General features: G+C 39.9%; 1 protein-coding gene across 1 annotated transcript in view; it reads right to left on the reverse strand.

The window, feature by feature from the left end:
• The window catches only part of gnai1 (guanine nucleotide binding protein (G protein), alpha inhibiting activity polypeptide 1), a 34,648-nt gene extending 15,317 nt beyond the window's left edge, over positions 1-19,331 (reverse strand). The window contains exons 1-2 of the mRNA XM_041780788.1: positions 18,886-19,331; positions 2,783-2,825 (exon numbers count right to left, since the gene is read on the reverse strand). Coding sequence (XP_041636722.1) covers positions 2,783-2,825; positions 18,886-19,003 — 161 coding nt within the window. The 5' untranslated portion in view covers positions 19,004-19,331. The remainder of the gene's footprint in view (positions 1-2,782; positions 2,826-18,885) is intronic.
• Positions 19,332-19,547: the final 216 nt, after the last annotated feature.

Below are 19,547 nucleotides of genomic sequence, written 5' to 3' on the forward strand. Positions count from 1 at the left end.
GCTGTAGAAAAGGGCTGATACGAGATAAGATAAGCAAAAAGGGTAAAAATGGTGAAAGGTGGTTAAAAGGGAATGAAAAGGCTTAAAATCAGCAAAAAATTAGTTACATGAGATGAGAAATGGATAACAGCTGTAAAAATGGGTTAAGATGGGCAAAAAAATTGATAAAGTTGGTTGAAAAATAGTGAAAAGCGGATAAAAAGTAGCAAATATTTGTTAAAATATGGCAAAAATGGGCTGAAAATTAGAAAAAGTGGTCAAAAGGTGGCAAAAATGGGTTGAAAGTAGCAACAATTAGCTGAAAAAAAGAAAATTGGTTAAAAAAGAGGAAAAAGATGGGAAAAATGTTGAAAAGCAGTTTAAAAAGTGGCCAAAATTGTTTTAAAAGGGGCAAAAATGGGCAGAAGATGTGATGAAAGGGGGTTAAAAATGGCTCAAATATACAATTTAAACATCAAAAGCCAATAATAGTGACACACTTTTCAGCTCCAAAATCAAAAACATTTAGTCGGGATGCTAGCACCAGTGCTACTGATCAAACACACATGCACTGACATCATCACTAAATCATGAATGTGGAGGGCCATTTCTCTCAGTTTTTCGTGGGCCTAGCCAGTTCTGTGGGCATGAATGTCACTTAGAATAATTATAAATTGTTCAGTGTGTTCATTATTTCCTGATAAATAACGTAATCATTGGTCTATGAAATGTCAAAGTAAAGCTGAAAGAGCCTGTCGTTATTTAGTAAGCCTAAGATGCCATTTCAAACTGTTTTTTTTCTTTGACAAACAATTTCCACCCCAAAAATTCAATTTTCCACCACAACAGCCCAGACAATGCCGCCATCCCTCATGATCAAAGACCAGGAACCAGAGAACCTTTAGCCTATCGGCTGGAAACATCATTTAAATGAGTAATCGCTGAAATAAGTTGTCTTTCCCCCACCAAGTAAAATGTTGTGCATTTTTATAGCCGTTTTATTGGAACAGCAAGCCTTCCCTTTCATCTTGGCCTTAATGTGGCCATTTTTTGTGCTGTCAATCAGAGGAATAGCTGCCCCCCTCAGCACCATATGTCAGTCTAATAGCAGCTTGTTAACAGTCCTGTGTTGATCCAACAGTGCTGCTCTTGTCATGTCTTGTTCTTGTTCCCTGCTGATGGCCCCTGAGACTAAATCATGACACTAATATGACCTTACCCGACCTGCCAGTCACTGGGTTACTAAGTACGGAGGGAATATTCCTCGCAAAAATGTATACGCCCACTTTATTTCACAGAAAGCTGCTGTTCTGTTGCTGGGGCTGTAAAAATTAGTTGGGCAAAAGAAGATTTGTCGTTTAATTCACATTTTATAAGCAAACTCGGCCCAGATATAAGCTTTGTTTCACCCCGTTTTGTGAATGAAGTGTCTTTTGGTTTTGCACCTTTGTTTGAAAAATAGTGACATGACCATTCTTTCCTTTTTTGACATTTTAAAGCAGCCGTAAGTAAGTTTTAATTGCATCAAAATATTAATTTCAAATTGAGTCAAGAAGCACAATAATTTTCAACAGGGAGAATGGTGTCTATCCTATTACCATAGAGTGCCCCAGTGGCCTGTTTTCAGCACCATTTAACTACTGTTCTATTGTGAGAGGTACATTCAACTTTAGGGTGCTGGTTCACACACTAGCCTTCAGCTACAAAGAAGCCAGTTAGCCCATCTCTACAAATAAAATCTATCTTACACCAAAAGTTTTCCCTTTCCCTGTCGGCATTTATGTTAGCTTTATGATTTGGGACCCCCCTCAGATCTATCTCAGCTACTATGTAATAAATCCCCCCTCTGTTGCCATTCACGCCTCTTTTCTACAAGTGTGAGACTAATGTTAATATGTCCATAAATATCTGAATAATGCCTCCTAGTGTTCAATGCAAGAGCGTACACAAAAACTTGATAGAAATTACTTGTAGCCAAGAGAAAACGCTAATTTTGTCAGTTTTTCACCAAAGTATTTTTTGATAATTTTTTGACTAGTGACTACTGCCATACTAGGTGGCGGTGATTTAGGTGAGGTGAACCAAACAGCACTAAAACCGGATACTGATCCCGCCACTAGTATGTTGAAGACTATAGCCTCTGAAAACGGGCACCTGTTCAACTCACTGTACCAAACCAGCATATTAAATCTCCATTTTTAGCTTGATATATTGACTCACAGTTAGATTTCATTGTGCTATCTGAGATGTATCAAATTCAGAAACTATTAACCTATCAGAAAAATCTCTCTGCCATATATATAAGATGGCAAATAATTCCCTGACAGGCTCTGCATTAAACTAGTATTAAGTGGATTTACGGGGAGTAATATACCATCTGACACTGCTCTACACATCCCTCACATGTAACAGACCAAAAGCAGAGGCCATCTCTGCATCTTGCATGTGTCTGCTGATTGATGAGGATGTTTATAAAAAATGTATCTCATATGCAGCATGACACCCACAGCACGTGGATGATGTATAGGTGGAGTGTATACTAATGTATTCTGCGGCACTGTCTTCATGATCCATTATGCATGCTACCTGTTTGTGCTGCGATTCGCAGAGCGTAATATTACTCCGAGAGACTCGATAAAGGCGTGATTGCTGTTTGACACTGTTTGTTTTTGGGGAAATGAATTCTCCCTCGGTGCTATTATGCATATCTGATGAGAGAAGTCACTACTGATGCACTGGAAAAAGAAAAATGTCTTTGTTTTGATCGCTTAGTGTGAGGAATGATAAGACAAAATGAACTTACTTCATCTGCTTGACAATTGTACTTTTTCCTGACTCTCCAGCACCTGTAGAAGACAGAGAAAAGAAAGATTTAGTACTGAGTGAGGATATTTCAATAGACTAAAAAAATAATGCTCTTTCATTTCATTTGCACGTGTTAAAAAGAGGCAAAACATGCTTTTACACAATGATCTAATGTAGTCAAGGGACAAAGGAACCGTGAAATGAAACATGAGCCTAACAACCTTAATCAAAGAGGAACTGAAAAGCCAAAAGTCTAACATAAGATCATTGAGTGTTGCTTTAAAGCAGCCTTTGCATCTCTAAGCCTTTATATGTACACTTACTATTTGCCTCCACAAGTCAACCGTGCCAACAGATGGGCAGCAAGAAGCCAACACTTCACCGGGGTTGTCAAGTGGGAACCCTGCTTTCATCCAATTAGTCCAACCACACTTCCAGAGAGTTGAACAGTAATCTCCAGCATCCTAGAGCCGCCACCCCCCTCCATGCTAACTGTCACTGCCCATCGTGCCAACACAGAGACATCTCTTTCTCACCTACCCTGCAACATGGCCAAAAAGCACTGCCACCTTCAGTGGATCCAGGCTGGGGGGTGGGAGGAGCAGAGCTGCGGTGACGTGACTGCCTACCTCCCCCTTCTATGCTGGGATAACATTACCTGTCTGACAACACTGGTCCAACATTGAGGTTTGGGGGAGGTGGAATAATAGTATGGGGCTGTTTTTCAGAGTCTGGCCAAGGCCCCTTATCTCCAGTCAAGGACAATCTTAATGCTTCAGCATACCAGGACATATTGGACAATGCTATGCTTCCAACTGTGTGGCAACAGTTTAGGGAAGGCCCTTCTCTATTCTGATATGACTTTGCCACAGTGCACAAGGCAAGGCAAGGATGAAATGGAATGGAGATTGCGAGCCAGGACTTCTCATCTAACATCAGTGCCTGACCTCATAAAAACTTAACAGAATGAATGGACACAAATTCCCACAGAAAACGGCAAAATCTTGTAGAAAACGTTCGAATAATAGAAGTGAAACCCCCATATGGATGGATACATCTATGACAATGCTTAATGAGTACAAAAAAATTAGTTAAAGGGAATTAATCCATAGCAGCACAGATCTGAATATGAGGGTGCAACAAGCTTTATGCTATAAAGGAGGAGGCTGGGGTGGAGGAGGTTAAGGGTTGCACGGCATATTTAAATACAGCGCAGTGTTGACAGAAAGAGCTGTGATGGGTGTGGGAGCTGGGAGGCATGTGTTAGGATCACCTTGCCATCAGCTGATCACAGCTGGGCATATTATTATGGTGTCTGATTCTCTCTCTCCCCTAGTTGCAACTCTACTCACTGTCCTGTCCAATAAAGGAATGAAAGCCCCAAAATAAAACATTCAAAAGAAGAAAAAGCTATTGAAAAGGTATTAAACTCATAGCTGCAGAGCTACTGAGAGACAGCTCATGAGGGGAGTGGCACATTTGATGGTATTTCTTATTGACTCACAGCAGTAATGTTCTACGGCATAAAAGCTGCTTAAAAAAATACTCACAATTTCTTGGTTAAGTGACTTTTGTTTGAAAACAGCATGCGTTTTCATCACACCTGCAGGTTTTTCTACATCATGTTACAAAAAAACACTTTTCTCATATCTGTATTCCTAAAAGGGGCTTTATTTTTCCTCTTTGGCATCTTACACTCATGCACAATTTAGCTAAATACAGAGCAGAGGAGAGATATGGCAAAGCTGCTGCAACTTGTGTTTATTTTGAGTCTAATCTGTTGCTGTCAAGGGGTGACACCTCACTACCCAAGGTTGATGGCCAGAAGCGTCCCAAACAGCTAAACATCGTGACAATTCAGACGCTCAGAGGATGGGATTTCTTCAGGTACTGACAGTGCAACACCCTAAAAGTAGGTCAGAAGTGATGAGTCAGAGGGATTATTTTTGCGCAAGGATATACATTGTTTTTTATACTTATGTAATAAAATGCGTCAATCTGGTCTGTCTCATCGTAGGTATCTTCACCTTTTCCACTTTATCAAAAAAAAGGTAAATCTTTTGTACTAGATTTGTATCTATGTTTACAACTCTAGACAGGTGACGCTCATGGATTAATATTGACAGATTAGTGCCGTCAAACACGGTGCTACTCAAGGACGTGAGGGTACTTGGTGCCGTCGACTTGTTAGATTGACAGCTTTGTAGTTGAGACATATTTGAGACAATGCTGTGATGAGAAGAGCGGGCGGGGGGGGGTGAGGAGAGAGATAAGGCGGGCATGAAGGGAATCTGAGTGTCGGCACGGCTTTCAAACGTCACCGTGCCGCCATGGCAACTGGTCTGGTTTTTATATCCAGGACATCTCTAGTGTGTGGACACAGTCACCTGAGTAGGCTTTGTGGTCGGGAGCGTGTGTGCATCTGTGTGTGAGTAAGACATGTTGGCTTCCAAAGAGAGAATTATGTATTATGCATCTGCTGCTCTTTTTCATTCTAATGTATTTGATGGCCCCTTAACCAGTCGCTTCAGTCGTGATGTCCTCGTAAACCACATTCACACGTTTTTGTCCTCTGACGGCTTTTTCCATTTACTTCTTTGGATCTAAAAATGCAAAACAGCCAAAATTGTGGTTATAGTGAGACAAACAGCAAGTTGCTTTTCCTAAAAACTACATTTAAATGGACAGTGTCCTCATCTAAGGTCAGCCTAAATTAAGGTTATAGAGGGACAGTTGGCCAGTTGTCACTGACATCATGTAAATAGACATCAGAGTGCCCTTTATTATAACTTCTTCAGGCAACTGTGCTGTCTTCATAAACAACATTTGAACTTTTTTTATCCTATTCCTACTATCTTCATTGAATCCAGAGGGATTAAAATGATAGCACTGGCTAGTTGTTAGCTACATAATACTCTTTTGCTACAAAGAAAGTTTTTCAAAGTCCTCATGAAACAAATTCATCATTCTTGTTGCCTATTTTATATTTCTACAAGCAACTTTAACTCCACAAACATGCCCTCATTTTACAATGCAGATAGACTGGCCAGATTCCATGTCTGTCATCAGGCAAATCCATCTTGAAAATCTCCAATCTCAAATGATTGTGCTAGGTCTGATGGTGCCTGACCAATCAGCGTCATCTGATGAAAACAAGGCATTAGCTATGGGCAGGGTTTAGTTGTACAACAAGCCAGTACTAATGGCAACCACCCATGTAGCGAGTAGCTTGGATTTAGCTTCAGTATAGCAGCAGTTTTATCAAAACTGGGCCACATTTCTTCATCAAACCAAAGGCGAAGACCAACACTGAAAACTTTCCTTTGTGGAAAAGATACTATTGCACTTCCCCCTTCTGACCTTGGCACGAGTTTTATCCACCAATAAGCTCCTTTTCATTGTTCCTGAATTGTGACTGCACCTGACTGTCGCGCTCAGGTTACTACTGGAGCTGCACATGCCTACTACCTCATTTTGTCTTGGTGTTCTGATTGGCCCATACAAACACTTGGTATGGGAGGTTTTTCCCAAAATGTTTCCATCCATCAATTTTCTACACCGCTCATTCCATTAGGGAGCCCGGTTGTGCCTATCCCATCTGTCATTAGGCGAGAGGTAGGGAGCACCCTGGACTGGTGGCTAGTCAATCACAGGGCTGACATATGGAGACGAACAAACAGGCACTCTTACACCTACGGCCAATTTAGAGTCACTGACTAATCGGTCAGGTTTTCAGACCTGGCACCATCGTTTCAGACTGGTGCTTTGCAAGATGAATTTGTCTGATGATAGACACGTAAGCTGACCAATCCATCTGCTTTGCAAGGCTATCTAAGATGTCCTAAAAAAAACACTTTAATGTTTATTTTGTCCTTCTAATGTCTATTTAAATGAAATGTATTCTGCAGCAGACAAAATTAGGTTTATAGCGAGACGATTAGTAAATTGTTGTTGACATAATGTACTAATAATTGATTGTATTGTCTCTAGTATTTTTTATTTCCTCATATATGACACTCATACTCTTCCTTTACTGTTACTACTATCAACTACATTACATCTGCATTATCCTCATGCAACGGCAGCCTGAGCTGGGATAAAAGAGAAACAACTGGCCAGCTGTTACTGATATTACTTAACCAGTCACCACAATGCCTACTGTTATATTTTCTACTAGCATAATTAATGTCCTCGTAAACAAGATTCATCAATGTTTCTGGCCTTAATGGCTATTCCCATCAACTACAACAAATCTAATATATCATACAGGGGCCATAAGGGTTATAGCAAGACAACTGGTTTGTTGTTGCTCAAGGGATGATTCAGAGTCCTCATAAACAATGTTATGCTTTTTTCCTGTAATTTCTATTTCTCCAAGCAAAATTAAATCTTCTAATAATAGTTTGACTAAAGGACATTTGTTGCTGACATAACATAGCATAATCAGTCTCAAAGTGCCTTTGCATAGTATTATTTAGCATCTGAAGTGTCAATTCAGCCACATTCACAAGTTTTTGCCCTCCAATATTTAACCAAGTCTAATAATGTGTGCTACAGCAGCAGTACAGCAGAACAACTGGCTAACTGTTGCTGAAAAAATGTTGTCCTGCCACAGGGGAAATTCTACCTCCACTAAATTCACAGTTTCATGTTCTTTAATTGATATTCCTGTAAACCTGAAAAGTGCCCTTTTATTAAATTTTCTTTTATCAGTCCTCATAAATCAATATTTGCCATTTTTTAAAAACCAAACTGCTATTACCAAAAGCTTTCCTGAATCTGGGACTTAATTGTAGCCAAAATTAAGGCTATAGCAAGACAATTAGCTATGACTTGATGCTAACCTGCCACAGAGGAAGGACTACGAACTGCAATAAGTATACAGTGACCTTAAAATAGGGAAATAGCAAGACAACTGGCCAGTTGTCACTGATGTAATGCTCAAATGCCACAGGGGAAGATTTTTCAAACCACTTGAGAGTGGCTATTCCCTGAGTAAACACCCACAGCTTCTCTCTCACAGCTGTAGAAACAGAAAAAGAGGAAGTGGAATCATACCCTGGAACCCCTGTCAACATGGACGAGATACTTTACTCTTGCATAATAAATCATCCGCCTGATCTAGTTCCACTTTCTCTCCTGTTGCAAAACAAAGAAATAAGATATGGTGCATTTTTGACACAAGAACTCTTCCTCAGCTTTATTTATAGAAACTGAAATATATCATTAATCTCAAAAATACAACAGCATCCCACTGCAGTCTGAATTCCTTCAAACCTAATGACCACATGCTGATAGTGCAGCTGTGGCACTTCACCTTGAGCATAATTGGATGAGATTCACCTGAGGACACATTATTTTAATTACGTGTCACCACTCGGGTGCCAGAGTGCCCTGGGGGAGGGAGGGGGGAGGGTGGTGTGTGTACAGTGGCAGCTTCCTGTGCTCTGAGGCCAAACACTGACTGTGTGAATCCCCGTGGGAGCGGCACACAGACGGCAGATTCGCTGCTCAACTGGGCACAGTGGGCCGGAAGGCTGGCACAGCTGCAGCCCTCGGCCTGCCCGTGAGCCATTTACACAACGCCACAGACGTTTCACATGCCATTCACAATGCCACAGACACTTTACATGGCGACACACGGCCTGAACAGTCCTCTTTAGACCGGGTATGAGCTCAGACAGAATTTCAAAGTAGAATCCATATAAAAGACAGTTTCATCCAACTGCCTGTAAAGTGACTAATCAATGGTCTCTGTGGCTGTTTTCAAGCTTTCTTTGTTGAAACTGTGTTTGTTGCACAAATAATTCAAAGACCTCTCTGAACATATGTAGAGCTGCAGGGAGAGTTCTAGCAGCAACTGTTTTGATATTTTATTCACTTTCTCAGCTGTTTATGACCAAGAAATGCCACGTTACCAAATAAAAGTGGCTTTGATGCAGTGATTTGATCTGGATATCTCTTGAGTTTTAAACTGTCCGACATAACATTTGACGTTACATAAGGATATTTTTACAACAGTGTTTAGCATTTGTTAGACCAAACAGAGCTGTGATGGTTTACCAATTCATTGATCAAACATAAGCTGTAAAACTTGATCATAAAGTTGAAACATTCCCATTAAAAATTCCATATAAATTCCTATAAATTTTCAAGCAAATTCCCCCTCATATCAAAGAAATTTCCCCTCAAATTTCTTCATATCAAATTCTCCAAAAATGTAACAATACATTGCCCAAAATTCTATGAAAATGACAGAAAATTCCCCCAAACATCCAAAGAAATTCCTGAAAATGTCTACAAAATCTTAAGACATTTTAAGAACAAGCATTTACCAAATTTCTATATAAAAACCTTAAAATATCGAAGCAAATTTCCTAAAATATTCTATTCAAATTCTGACATGTAATTCTGGAAAATCTGAAAGAACAGGCCCAAAAAATTCTCAAACATTTCCATGAAAATATCTTCACATTTCATGGCAAATTTTCCTCAAAATCCCAACAAATTCCCTTCCCTCCCAGGACAAGCCTCACTGACAACAGAATGACACAGATTAGGCCAGAAGCAGAATAAAGGAGGAGCTGGGGTGGAGGAGGGTTACAAAAAAGCTGCTTGCAGAGGGAGCAGCAAAGCGTAGCCAGGCAAGAGCAGCTTCAACATGTCAGCACGAGTGCGATTAGCCAATAGCATGCTTAGAAGCGAATCAGCTGGCAATCGGCTAAGGAGGTATGCGTGAGATCAGCTGATCTGAATAATACGGCAGTGCTTGACTCCATAGCCCGCCTGAACTAAGGCTATATGCTCGTAACAATAAACAAATAAAAACTTAGATATACAAGCTAAGACCATAGCCCAGTGACTCTCCAACACAACCACAAAAACTGCAGCAAAAAACACTTCTGTAAACTCTAAATCCAAATCCGGCCCGTGGAACAGTTAAATCCAGCTTGCAAGATGATCTCATATTTCTGTTCTAACTGGCCCATCAGTATGAGGTTTGCAGATTTCCTCAAGTATAAAAATGTAAAATTATCCTTGATGATTCAAGATCCTTGTTAAGTCATAAAACCTGTAAAAGTAAGGAGTTAAAATATTTAGATAAGAAGTCAGGAATGTGGGAAAAGAAATGTATTTATTTTTTTAATTTCACATTTTCAATTTAGCATCTCACAATTAGGACTTTTTATTTCATACTTTGAGCATTGCAACTCATAATTTTGACTTCTCATGTAATATTTTAAGCTTTAAGATTCATAATTCTAATTTTTAAGTGATATTTGACCTTTTAACCAATTGTTTTGTCTTTTACCTCATATTTTCAACTCTAAACTTTGACTGCATAAGCCCACCGTTTGGCCTGTTAGACTCACAATTTAAAAGCAAATCAGCAGGTTGGCAGCTGGTGAGCCATCTTTTATCTTAAAGAAGCTGTTATTTTCCTTTATAATTCTCTAAAACTAAAGTTAAAGTCCTGGGTTTTGGTGGGTAAGTTGGAAGAGGAGAAAAAGCTAATTGAGGATATATATGGCTCCAGAGAAATGCGTCATGTCATTTTTAATTACTTTTTGGGGAAATTATGATATAATTCAGTAGAGGTGATCATGTGATGAATCACACAGACAGGAGATTAAAAAATGACGTCAGATGTGCCACTGTGGAAATCTACTGTTGTTGTAAAGAATTTCCCAGGGGGGAAATCTTTAAAGGAAGTAGCTTTTAATGAAAGAAAGAAACTGGTTTAGAGAAGTTGGAAACAGTAGTAGATAAGGTAACAAGGCTGATAATTAATGCTGAAGGTTTTGAATCAGAATTGTAGAATCAATCAAAGTTAGAAATAGGGTCAATGAGAGAGCTGCTTATGTAAGAGTCTCTGCTATTTCAACATCAGTGATATCATTAGGGTGTGGATCATGTCAAAGCCCTCGGGCCTGAAGAATACAAACCTTTAAGGGGTTAAATGGCACAACAGGCCTGACCTATCGCTCCTCATGCAGAGTCATGTTACACAGCCTCAGCTTTGATACGCCTACCCCAAAACAGCCTCCAAAAACCACTGGAGCAGCTGGTTTCAGTTTTTAGCGGTTTAAAACTATTTTAGGAAAATCCGAGCTAACCCCCTCAGTGAAAATGGAAGTTTTCCCTCCTCTTTCTTCTTCTTCTACAAAGAACAGAGACGTCTCTATCTCCCAACTGCAAATGCATCTTTACTCTTGGAACTCTCCTCGATTTATCTTCCACTAAGTACGACAGCGGCGAGGATGAGGGATGTTTTGTAATAATGGCAGTATGGAGACGAATGTGATCAAAATGGCGACCACGCCTGGGCTCTCTTTATTTATAGATTAACCATATGTTGAGGCTAATTCTCTAGGAGAATGTGTGCATGCATGCCAACCAAAGTTAATGAAAAAGTCTCCTATTTCAGGCTCCTACATCACTGAAGAAGCTTACTTTTTGGTCATTTCATTGGCATGGAGATCCATTTTTGGTGGTCAGGAGATTTATGGAGGTCAGGCTTTCATCCCATTTGGCCCAATAGCTAACCACAATAGCAGCAGAAGCCCAACACCCCTCCTCTCTGTCATATAAACCCCTCTTCCTCTTTTCAACTCTCCTCCACAGCCAGTCTCTCTTTATAATTTATCGTTCCTCACTCTTTCTTTTTTTCCCTCCCCCTCTTGGGGGGGATTTAAGTATGAGTCACCCATGAAGGATTCCAGGAGCCTCCGAGCGGCAGGGGAAATGACCACGTAGATTGATCTGCCAACAAGCAGATCGATACCTAAAAGATTGTTTCCCTGAGATGGAACTATTCACGGAGACGTCCAATGATGCTTACAGCGCTAAAGGAATTTGAACAATTTAACTAGAGTGACTGTCCCCTTTTCTCCCCTAGCCCCCTTTCCTTCCCTCCCTTTAAGATGATGAAGCGCTACATGAAACGGTTACATAACTTTAAACATACTGAAAACATTAAAAAGAGAACAATGACAAAAGAAAGACACAGGCTGAGGATTATTAATAAAATCTTCCCACAGTTGCATGACAGCAATAGAAAGAGTAATTAGGCTGAGGAGATTGTAATCTATTTTAGCATGTAGATATGAATAGTAGGGTAATTGGGTCCTGGAGATGATGGAAGTAAAGTGAGAGCCAAATAAAGACTAAGAGCTAAATGAGAAATATGTTCAACACATTCCCGCTCTCCAGTAAAGACACCTGCCAGCTGGTTAGTAAGCGCACAGGCTCATGATGATTCAAATGATTTTTTCATGCAAATTGTGTTTGTTTTACGTCAGAGCAATGATCTCAGTGAGGAGGAGCACGCCAGCCTGGAATTAACGTTTCAAAACTTGACTGAATCACTAGAGGTTTTCCGTACATAATAATAACTAACCATTATGTAATAGCGTTTCTGAGAACTGTCGAATCCGCCGTATAAAACGAACTTCTAATCCTAATTTTTTCATCTAGAAAGTGGAGCTGGTGCAAGCAACATACCAGTAAAAAATGCTTCGACATGCACCAGCATATCCACAAGTGCACTCTCAGGCTGCACAATCAAGACGCTATTGAAAATTCACCCGTCTTCATCCTGCATCACATTAGTTGAATGTTATTACATTCAACACCAGAATGGGCCTTCTCTCTTGGCTCTGCTACCCTGATGTAGACAAGCACAGTGAACAAGCTTCTCGTACAAATAGAGTAGTTTGCAAAATTTTAAACTAGAAGAAAGAGGGGAAAAGTTTGTAAGCTGTGTCAGAATAAACTGCTACATCGCTGCTAACATGAGACACACTCAACAAAACAATTCAATTTTTTACCTGCCGACAATTTCAAATGCAGCACTGTGCAGAACTTTTAGGCATGTTTGGGCCAAAACTAAAGTGAAGTTAGTAAGTACCCCTGCCTGAGGGCCCAATCTGGCAGGAAGGAGGATTGGCATAACACAGGTAGTGCTCTGGATGTCCTTGCATTTCACCAGGTGGGACCAGGGGAAAAAATAAAGTCCACAATTTTAGGGCAAACTGAAGGGGGGATGTGGCAAGCAAGCACAGCCTAGGCTACAGACTAGGCAGCTCCTAGTTGTGCTGTTGAAAAACACAGGTGATCTTCAGGCTTATTACCAGGGGTGAAAAGGCCTGAACAAAAGAAATGCCATTGAGTTCAACCTTTGCTGCCAAGTGACACTCTAGTGTGTTGACCCATGTCAAGCTTGACTATGGTCACCCTCCCCCCTTTTTGGCTCTTTCTGAGAGGTTTCATATATTAAGAAAAATCAGTTAGTCAGGATTTATATAAAGATGTCCCTCACAGGGTCATTGTGCTACCAGGTATGATGTTAGCCTGATATACTCTCTACAGCGTGGCTAATATTAAAAGCTAGTGCCGCCAGCCTTCGTTCCTCTTTGCAGATCAATACCGTGCTTTGACTTGTGGCCTCTTTTCACTTCAGTTGAGTAGTCATGCAGGAGTTCAACCCTCAACCGCCTACATACCACTTTATTTCCATTTACTACTTAAGAACCTGTCATACCCAGCTGTCCCTACTACACGCTAACCACTAAGCTACCGCTCAGCTTCTTATATTTATGTCTGGTGAAGTGCCACGAGGCACTCAGACAGGAAGGCAGCGGCCATTTACTGAAGCTACAGCGACCTCTAGAGGCGGGATGTGCATTACAGTTTAAAAGAGTATTACAGACAGGGATTTAAAACTTAAACTTTCTTCTTTAACAGACAAAAAAAGTTTTTTAGTTCATACCTTTCCATGTTTCGACAGAAAGCTTCCGTCTTCGTCAGAAGTGTCATCTGATGGTAGTGTTACGTGTCCTTGTCAGCTGATCTTGAAACATGTAAAGGTATGAACTAAAACACTTTTTTGTCTGTTAAAGAAGAAAGTTTAAGCATATCACTAAGGATAGACATAATGAACCTTATTGGAAAATAGGGATTTAAAGCCTGTATTTATAAAAATAACAAGTTTGTAAATCTTGCGCCGGCTAATTTGATAAACGAAGTTAACCGTTTAACTGAGCGCATCCCTAGATTTAAATGCCCATTAAACTAACAGAGAAAACAGTCAGCAATCCATCCATTCTAGCGGCTGTATCACTGCCTAAAATGTGCTGTGATACATACCAAGGTTTTAATAGTTTTGGATTTTTCATTAGTTTTTATTTTTATTTTGTTTTCACTTTCTGTGTTTGATTTCAGTTTAGTTTTTATTAGTTTTGACTGCTGGTTTGCTAGTTTATTTAATTTTTTATTTTGCATAAACGCTTTGGTTTAGTTTAGTTTTTATATGTTTTAATGTTAGTTTTAGTTTTTTACAGATAGATGTCGGGGCTGAGTGATTGTCATACATTTTTAAAAACATATTCAAACAGGCTACTCTTCACCTATCATTAAATTTACTTAATGGTGATGTTTGAATACAACTCCAGACATAAAACTACCACTTTGTGAAGTCTTAACCAATCAGATCGGGCAATTTTACACTCCCCAGACTTGTGTGTAGGTGCCAGTCAGTTTGGTTGTGTCAAAGACTAAAACTAAGGATATTATGTCTCCTTTTGTATTTTATTTTCATTAGTGTTGTAAGCACACATTACAGTCTATTAAGTTTTTGTTTTTTTGTAAAGCTTAGTTTTTATTTTGTGTCAGATCAATTAAATTAATTTTGAATTTTAGTTTTAGTTGATTAGTAAGTTTTAGTTAACTATGATAACCTTACATACTGACATGAATGATGCTGGCGAAACTTTTTAACAGCTTTTCACCATCATTAAGTAATAATGCAGCATTTTTTAGAAAACTGTAGCATACTGTGAAGTAGGGCTGTGCAATTTCGTAACAATGTTGATTGGGATTTAGTTAATTATTGGAATTTACTGGAAAATATCAAACATTTTTGAGATCAATAAAGTATCTATTCATCTATTTTGCAACTGTGATTATGATATAATACATAAATGCTATCAGGAGCCTATTGACTTGGTAATCAAGGAAAATACAGCAAACAATGATGGTTTTAAGTTACTATTTCTTAACTCAAAACATATAGATATTAGGTAGCATAAAAACACGCCTAATCTTAAAATTTCAAGCATAGTGGTGTGTTAGCGCACTGAGAAGTGCCCTCTAAATGTAATGTTAGAAAATTGCAATGCACTGGAATTGCAATGTCTACAATAAACCAAACCTTAACCCTGTAACCTATCATATTGTTGCCTTTTTTAAAGAAACTTGTTATATTTTATATAGGACAGGACAGTGGATGGGGAAGAAACTCAGGATAAGAGAGAGGGGACTGACAGGCGGCAAAGTGCGGAGGGCTGGAGTTGAACCCAGGCCACCTGCTTCAAGGACTGCAGCGTCTGTAAATGTAGCACCACACACACCCATTAGGCTATTTGCTGCCCCATTCTTGCCTGATTGGGGTCAACTCCTTTTCATACACAAAGACTTTCTTGTTGCAAACACTGCAACTGCCCTTCCGGCCCTTTACTACCACGCAACATGTTTTGTTGATTTATATCTTTGTTGACAGGTTGTGTTTAGGGAAAAGTGCACTCCAGAATTTCGTGCAAACTCCAAAACTGTATCTTTTCAGTGACTTGTTTTCCTACAAGGTAAACAGTTTAAACTCCAACCTCCCCATGCCTCTTTGCAGCTGTGCTTTTTCATATTTAATGCTTCAGTCATTAGCAGTATTCTCCTCTTACAGTTCCTCCTCTCCTTTCTCCTGGCCTGTCTTTGCGTCACTACTTCAGGCGGTAACCTGAAGAGGCTATCATAACGCTAAATGGATCAAACACAAATGGGATGTAACCGTGCCAACGCAGCGAAGCGTGGGGGGCATACTGCCTGGCATGCATGGCCATAAAAGCTACTCCATCAAAAACAACTAAGATAAAGCCCCAAGGTTTATGTCAGGGCAACGGGTGACAAAAACTCATCTTCCAGCGCAGCAGCATAGCAGAAACTTGACCTAACTTGCTCGCTTTCTATCAGCAAGCCCTATCTGGCCTCCAAGCACCTGAGGAATGCCTTCAGGAAAATATGCACATTCCTGTTCACACACAACTTCACATCACATCTAATGCTATGTGCATGCCAAGAAATGTAAAAACTGACATTATTTGAATGACTACAGATAAGAACAAAGGAAAATGTGTTGCTAAATTATGCAAAGAGCATGAAGCAAAGCTGCTTATCCCACCCTAGCCTAAAAATCTGTCCACAAAAGCAGCTCCTGCTCTGCACCTTCTGTAAGGTGTTTGCCTTTGTATTGGTATTGGCTCCAGCCTTCGTGTCCTGGTAACCCACATACCATGTGTGTGCATGTCAACATTTCCCAAAGCTAAGAGGAATGGTGGAAAAGTTTTTCACCTAGAGTCTCTGTTTACAAGGATATGGGTGTTTTCCCACATGCAAGTAATGTCTTTAATTCACACATGGCTGACCTATAATGCAAGCACTTCATATAATAAGGCATAAAGGTGCAACGCCACGCAAACACATGTAATTGATGCAAGAAATTGCTATAATGATGTACAAAAGACCTCACATTTGTATGCCAGCTTGTCAACATAATTGCTGGTGTGTATTCTGAGGAGGATATGAAATGGTTTGGTACACAAAGGTCACTCCAAATTGGCCCTTTCTGAGCGTAATGAACAGGTCATGAGGCAACTATCCTGACACCTGAAGGCAACATCACACAACTGCTTTGCTGTTTAACTTAATCAATGGCAATTAAGGGTAAACATCATCTATTTTTAACCTCCTGTTTTGAGGCGTTCAACCAAATTAGACTTCATTTTCGTCACTTCTTTATTGTAATTTCCTGCATTTGTTGCACAACATGCATGACCTTTTCAGACTCCTCTAGTTGTATCTTATTATTGAACTGAGAACAAGAGAGGAAACTTTCACAGGCCGCCTTTGAATAATTCAGCAATACTACAAGCGATGGAGTTCTGTTGTCCTGAATATCAGAATGATATTGATATGGTTAGATTTGTAACTAATAGGTTGTTTGCAATCACGTGATCCTGAATGTCTGTTGGAGGTCAGGAAGTGGGAACAGCCATTAAGAATTAATAGATACGGAGGAAAGTTAGTACTTAAAGGATGTCTACACTGCAATTATCATCAGACCATTTCAACAGAAACTGAGTATGATTGCTGCACTTCAACAAAAAGTGATTTTTACCACAGTTTAACTGATTTATCTGACAAAGAGGCGATCAATATCACAAATACTCAGTCCTGCAGACCTCCTAGTGTCCAGCGTCGTCTAGATGAATGAAGACAAGAGTCTTTAGGAGTCTTGTACTGACCTAAGTTGGATCAGAGTTTAATGTGCTAAACCACACCAAACCAGACTGCCATTTTTTATGAGTTTTTAAAACTTTTGTGTCCCCAAAGTAGTGAAATTTGCCTGAATATTTCACTACTTTGGGGACACAAAAGTAGCTTAATAATTACGAATGTTTATACTTTCGCACTTAAAAGTTTTGGTAAAGTCCTAAACAGCTCAAAACATGCCCTTCTTGGTAGAGTTTCTTTATGCAGACACCATTAAAGTTCCTGTTAATTGATAAAAAAATATTTATCTTAGGTTTGTTATATGACGGGCCACTGTGTTGTGAACCTCCAGGCAAAATTTGAGTCATGAAAAACATCTCCAAGTTTATAAAATTACGCTTTAAAATCATGAAAAATGAGGCAGTAAAATCTGCTCTAAAGTGGTGTGAGCGTGTCTGTTGAATGAGCTGAAGCCACGCCCACTCACGAGAAATACAATCATCTCTCTCTCAAAAAAAAAAAAATTGATTCTGATCACAGTGCAGCTATCTGGCCCCAGAGTAGAGAGACTGAACTTTGGGATTAGATTTACTGTTTTCTGGTACAAAACTCAGTACCTTTAATGACCCATGGGCCACCGTGGCTGATAGATGTTGGAAATTTACCTCACAGTGAACAAAAACACAGTAAGTAGCTGGCTGTCAACTTTCAATGAACTTAGGGACATCAGCTAACAACATATTGGACTGAGATGAACCACTGTGATTTTACATCATTGTAGAGTTAGGGGGCGGGGTAATTCCCCATCAAGACCAATGATGTCATGGGGTCCTATATTTGCCCTGCTCAAATAAAACTGGGCCACGTCTAAATGGTCTAAATCCAAAATTCAGTCACACAGATCTCAGGGTTTTCACATGCCTACAGCAACCTTATTCCCACATTTTGAATGTGTTAAGACACAAATTTGGATTTCACTATACAGGGACTTTAACTGACACCTCATGGGTGTTCTCTGCTGCTGTGTGATGACACTTCTCTTAATGTGTAGGTTAACCCAGCTGGTTTGATATCAGTGACACATTAAGTTTTGAGTTCCAGTGCTACTATGCTCTTTATCAGCACTTACGGGCCCTTTCTCATCCAAAATGTTATGTTTAAACATATATTGAACCTACATCGAAAAAATACCTGGACTTCACAAAGTTTTCAGTCAAGAGTGGGGCTCTAATGAGCCAAAGACCTATTTTCACTGCACTGCATTAGACTGAATGATAGGAAGTGCCTTTGTTAAAAGGCTTTAGTCAATACAAATGGTGTATAGAGGCCGCTGAATGAGCCCTAAAGCCAACAAAACTTGCAATGTTTGTACTTCTGGCTATAAAATGTGATTATGTGGGAATAAACTCGAATAAACGTACATTTGAGGCTTGTTTGTGATATTAGTAAGTGGAACTTTTGGGTTAAATAGTTTTTTTCCCCCTCTTGAATATAATTTACTGTTGAATCAGTGACTAGAGTTGACAGTTGACGTTAACTGAAGCTAGCAGAGAGGGGAGTATGCTAGTTAGCGATGCGGAATTTCAACTGTTAACACTTCGTAACTGACCCCACCTACAAGTGACCATGAACCAAACAATTAAACATCACTAGTGTGACTGAAGTACAAGGATAATCTCTATTTTCTCCAAAGCTTCAGTGGGCAAACGTAATGAGAAGTTAGACCACCGCACAACCGACCACCCGTTACCCCTTCATCTTCTTCTCCTCCCTCCTTACCGAGCAGCAGCAGCTTGACCTCCCTGGCTGCCTTCTCCCCGTCGTCCCGCAGATTCCTGTCGATCATTTTACTGCGCTCCACCGCCGCCTTGTCCTCCGTGCTCAATGTGCATCCCATCTTAGACTATGTCCTTCAGACCCAGATGGTTTGAAAAAATATACCTAAAACACCATATACAGCCACATTAAATGGTTAAAACTGCCTTCACTCCGCACACACGCCCTTTTTTTTTAAATGACGGGCAATCGATCCGCTCGGAGGGAAAAGGTAGCTTTTCTATTTCAAAAAAAAAATTGAGTGAAGGACTTCTTTTTCTCCGTTTTGTTTTGGGTTTAAATCCTCCGTGTGCTCGTGGAAGAGCTATTCAGATAGAGAAGAAATTCCTCGGTGATGTCTGGTCCACCCGTTCGCCTCCATTCGTTGCGGCGGCGACTGCCAGTATTGAATGTACAGAGACGACTGGAGAGAGCAGCACAGCGTGTTCCGCGAGCGGCAACAACAACCACATTTCCGGTTTGATTCTTCAAAATAAAGGTGTCCCTTCAAACGTTGGGTTGACAAAATTAATTTGATTTGAAAAACATATCCACTCAGTTTCTTTACTTTTTCCCCTTACTAAATCGTATATCATATGACCAGGTGTTTTTTTTCTTTAAAAGGC

Source organism: Cheilinus undulatus, linkage group 23, assembly GCF_018320785.1.
Source record: "Cheilinus undulatus linkage group 23, ASM1832078v1, whole genome shotgun sequence".
Taxonomy (NCBI): Eukaryota; Metazoa; Chordata; class Actinopteri; order Labriformes; family Labridae; genus Cheilinus; species Cheilinus undulatus.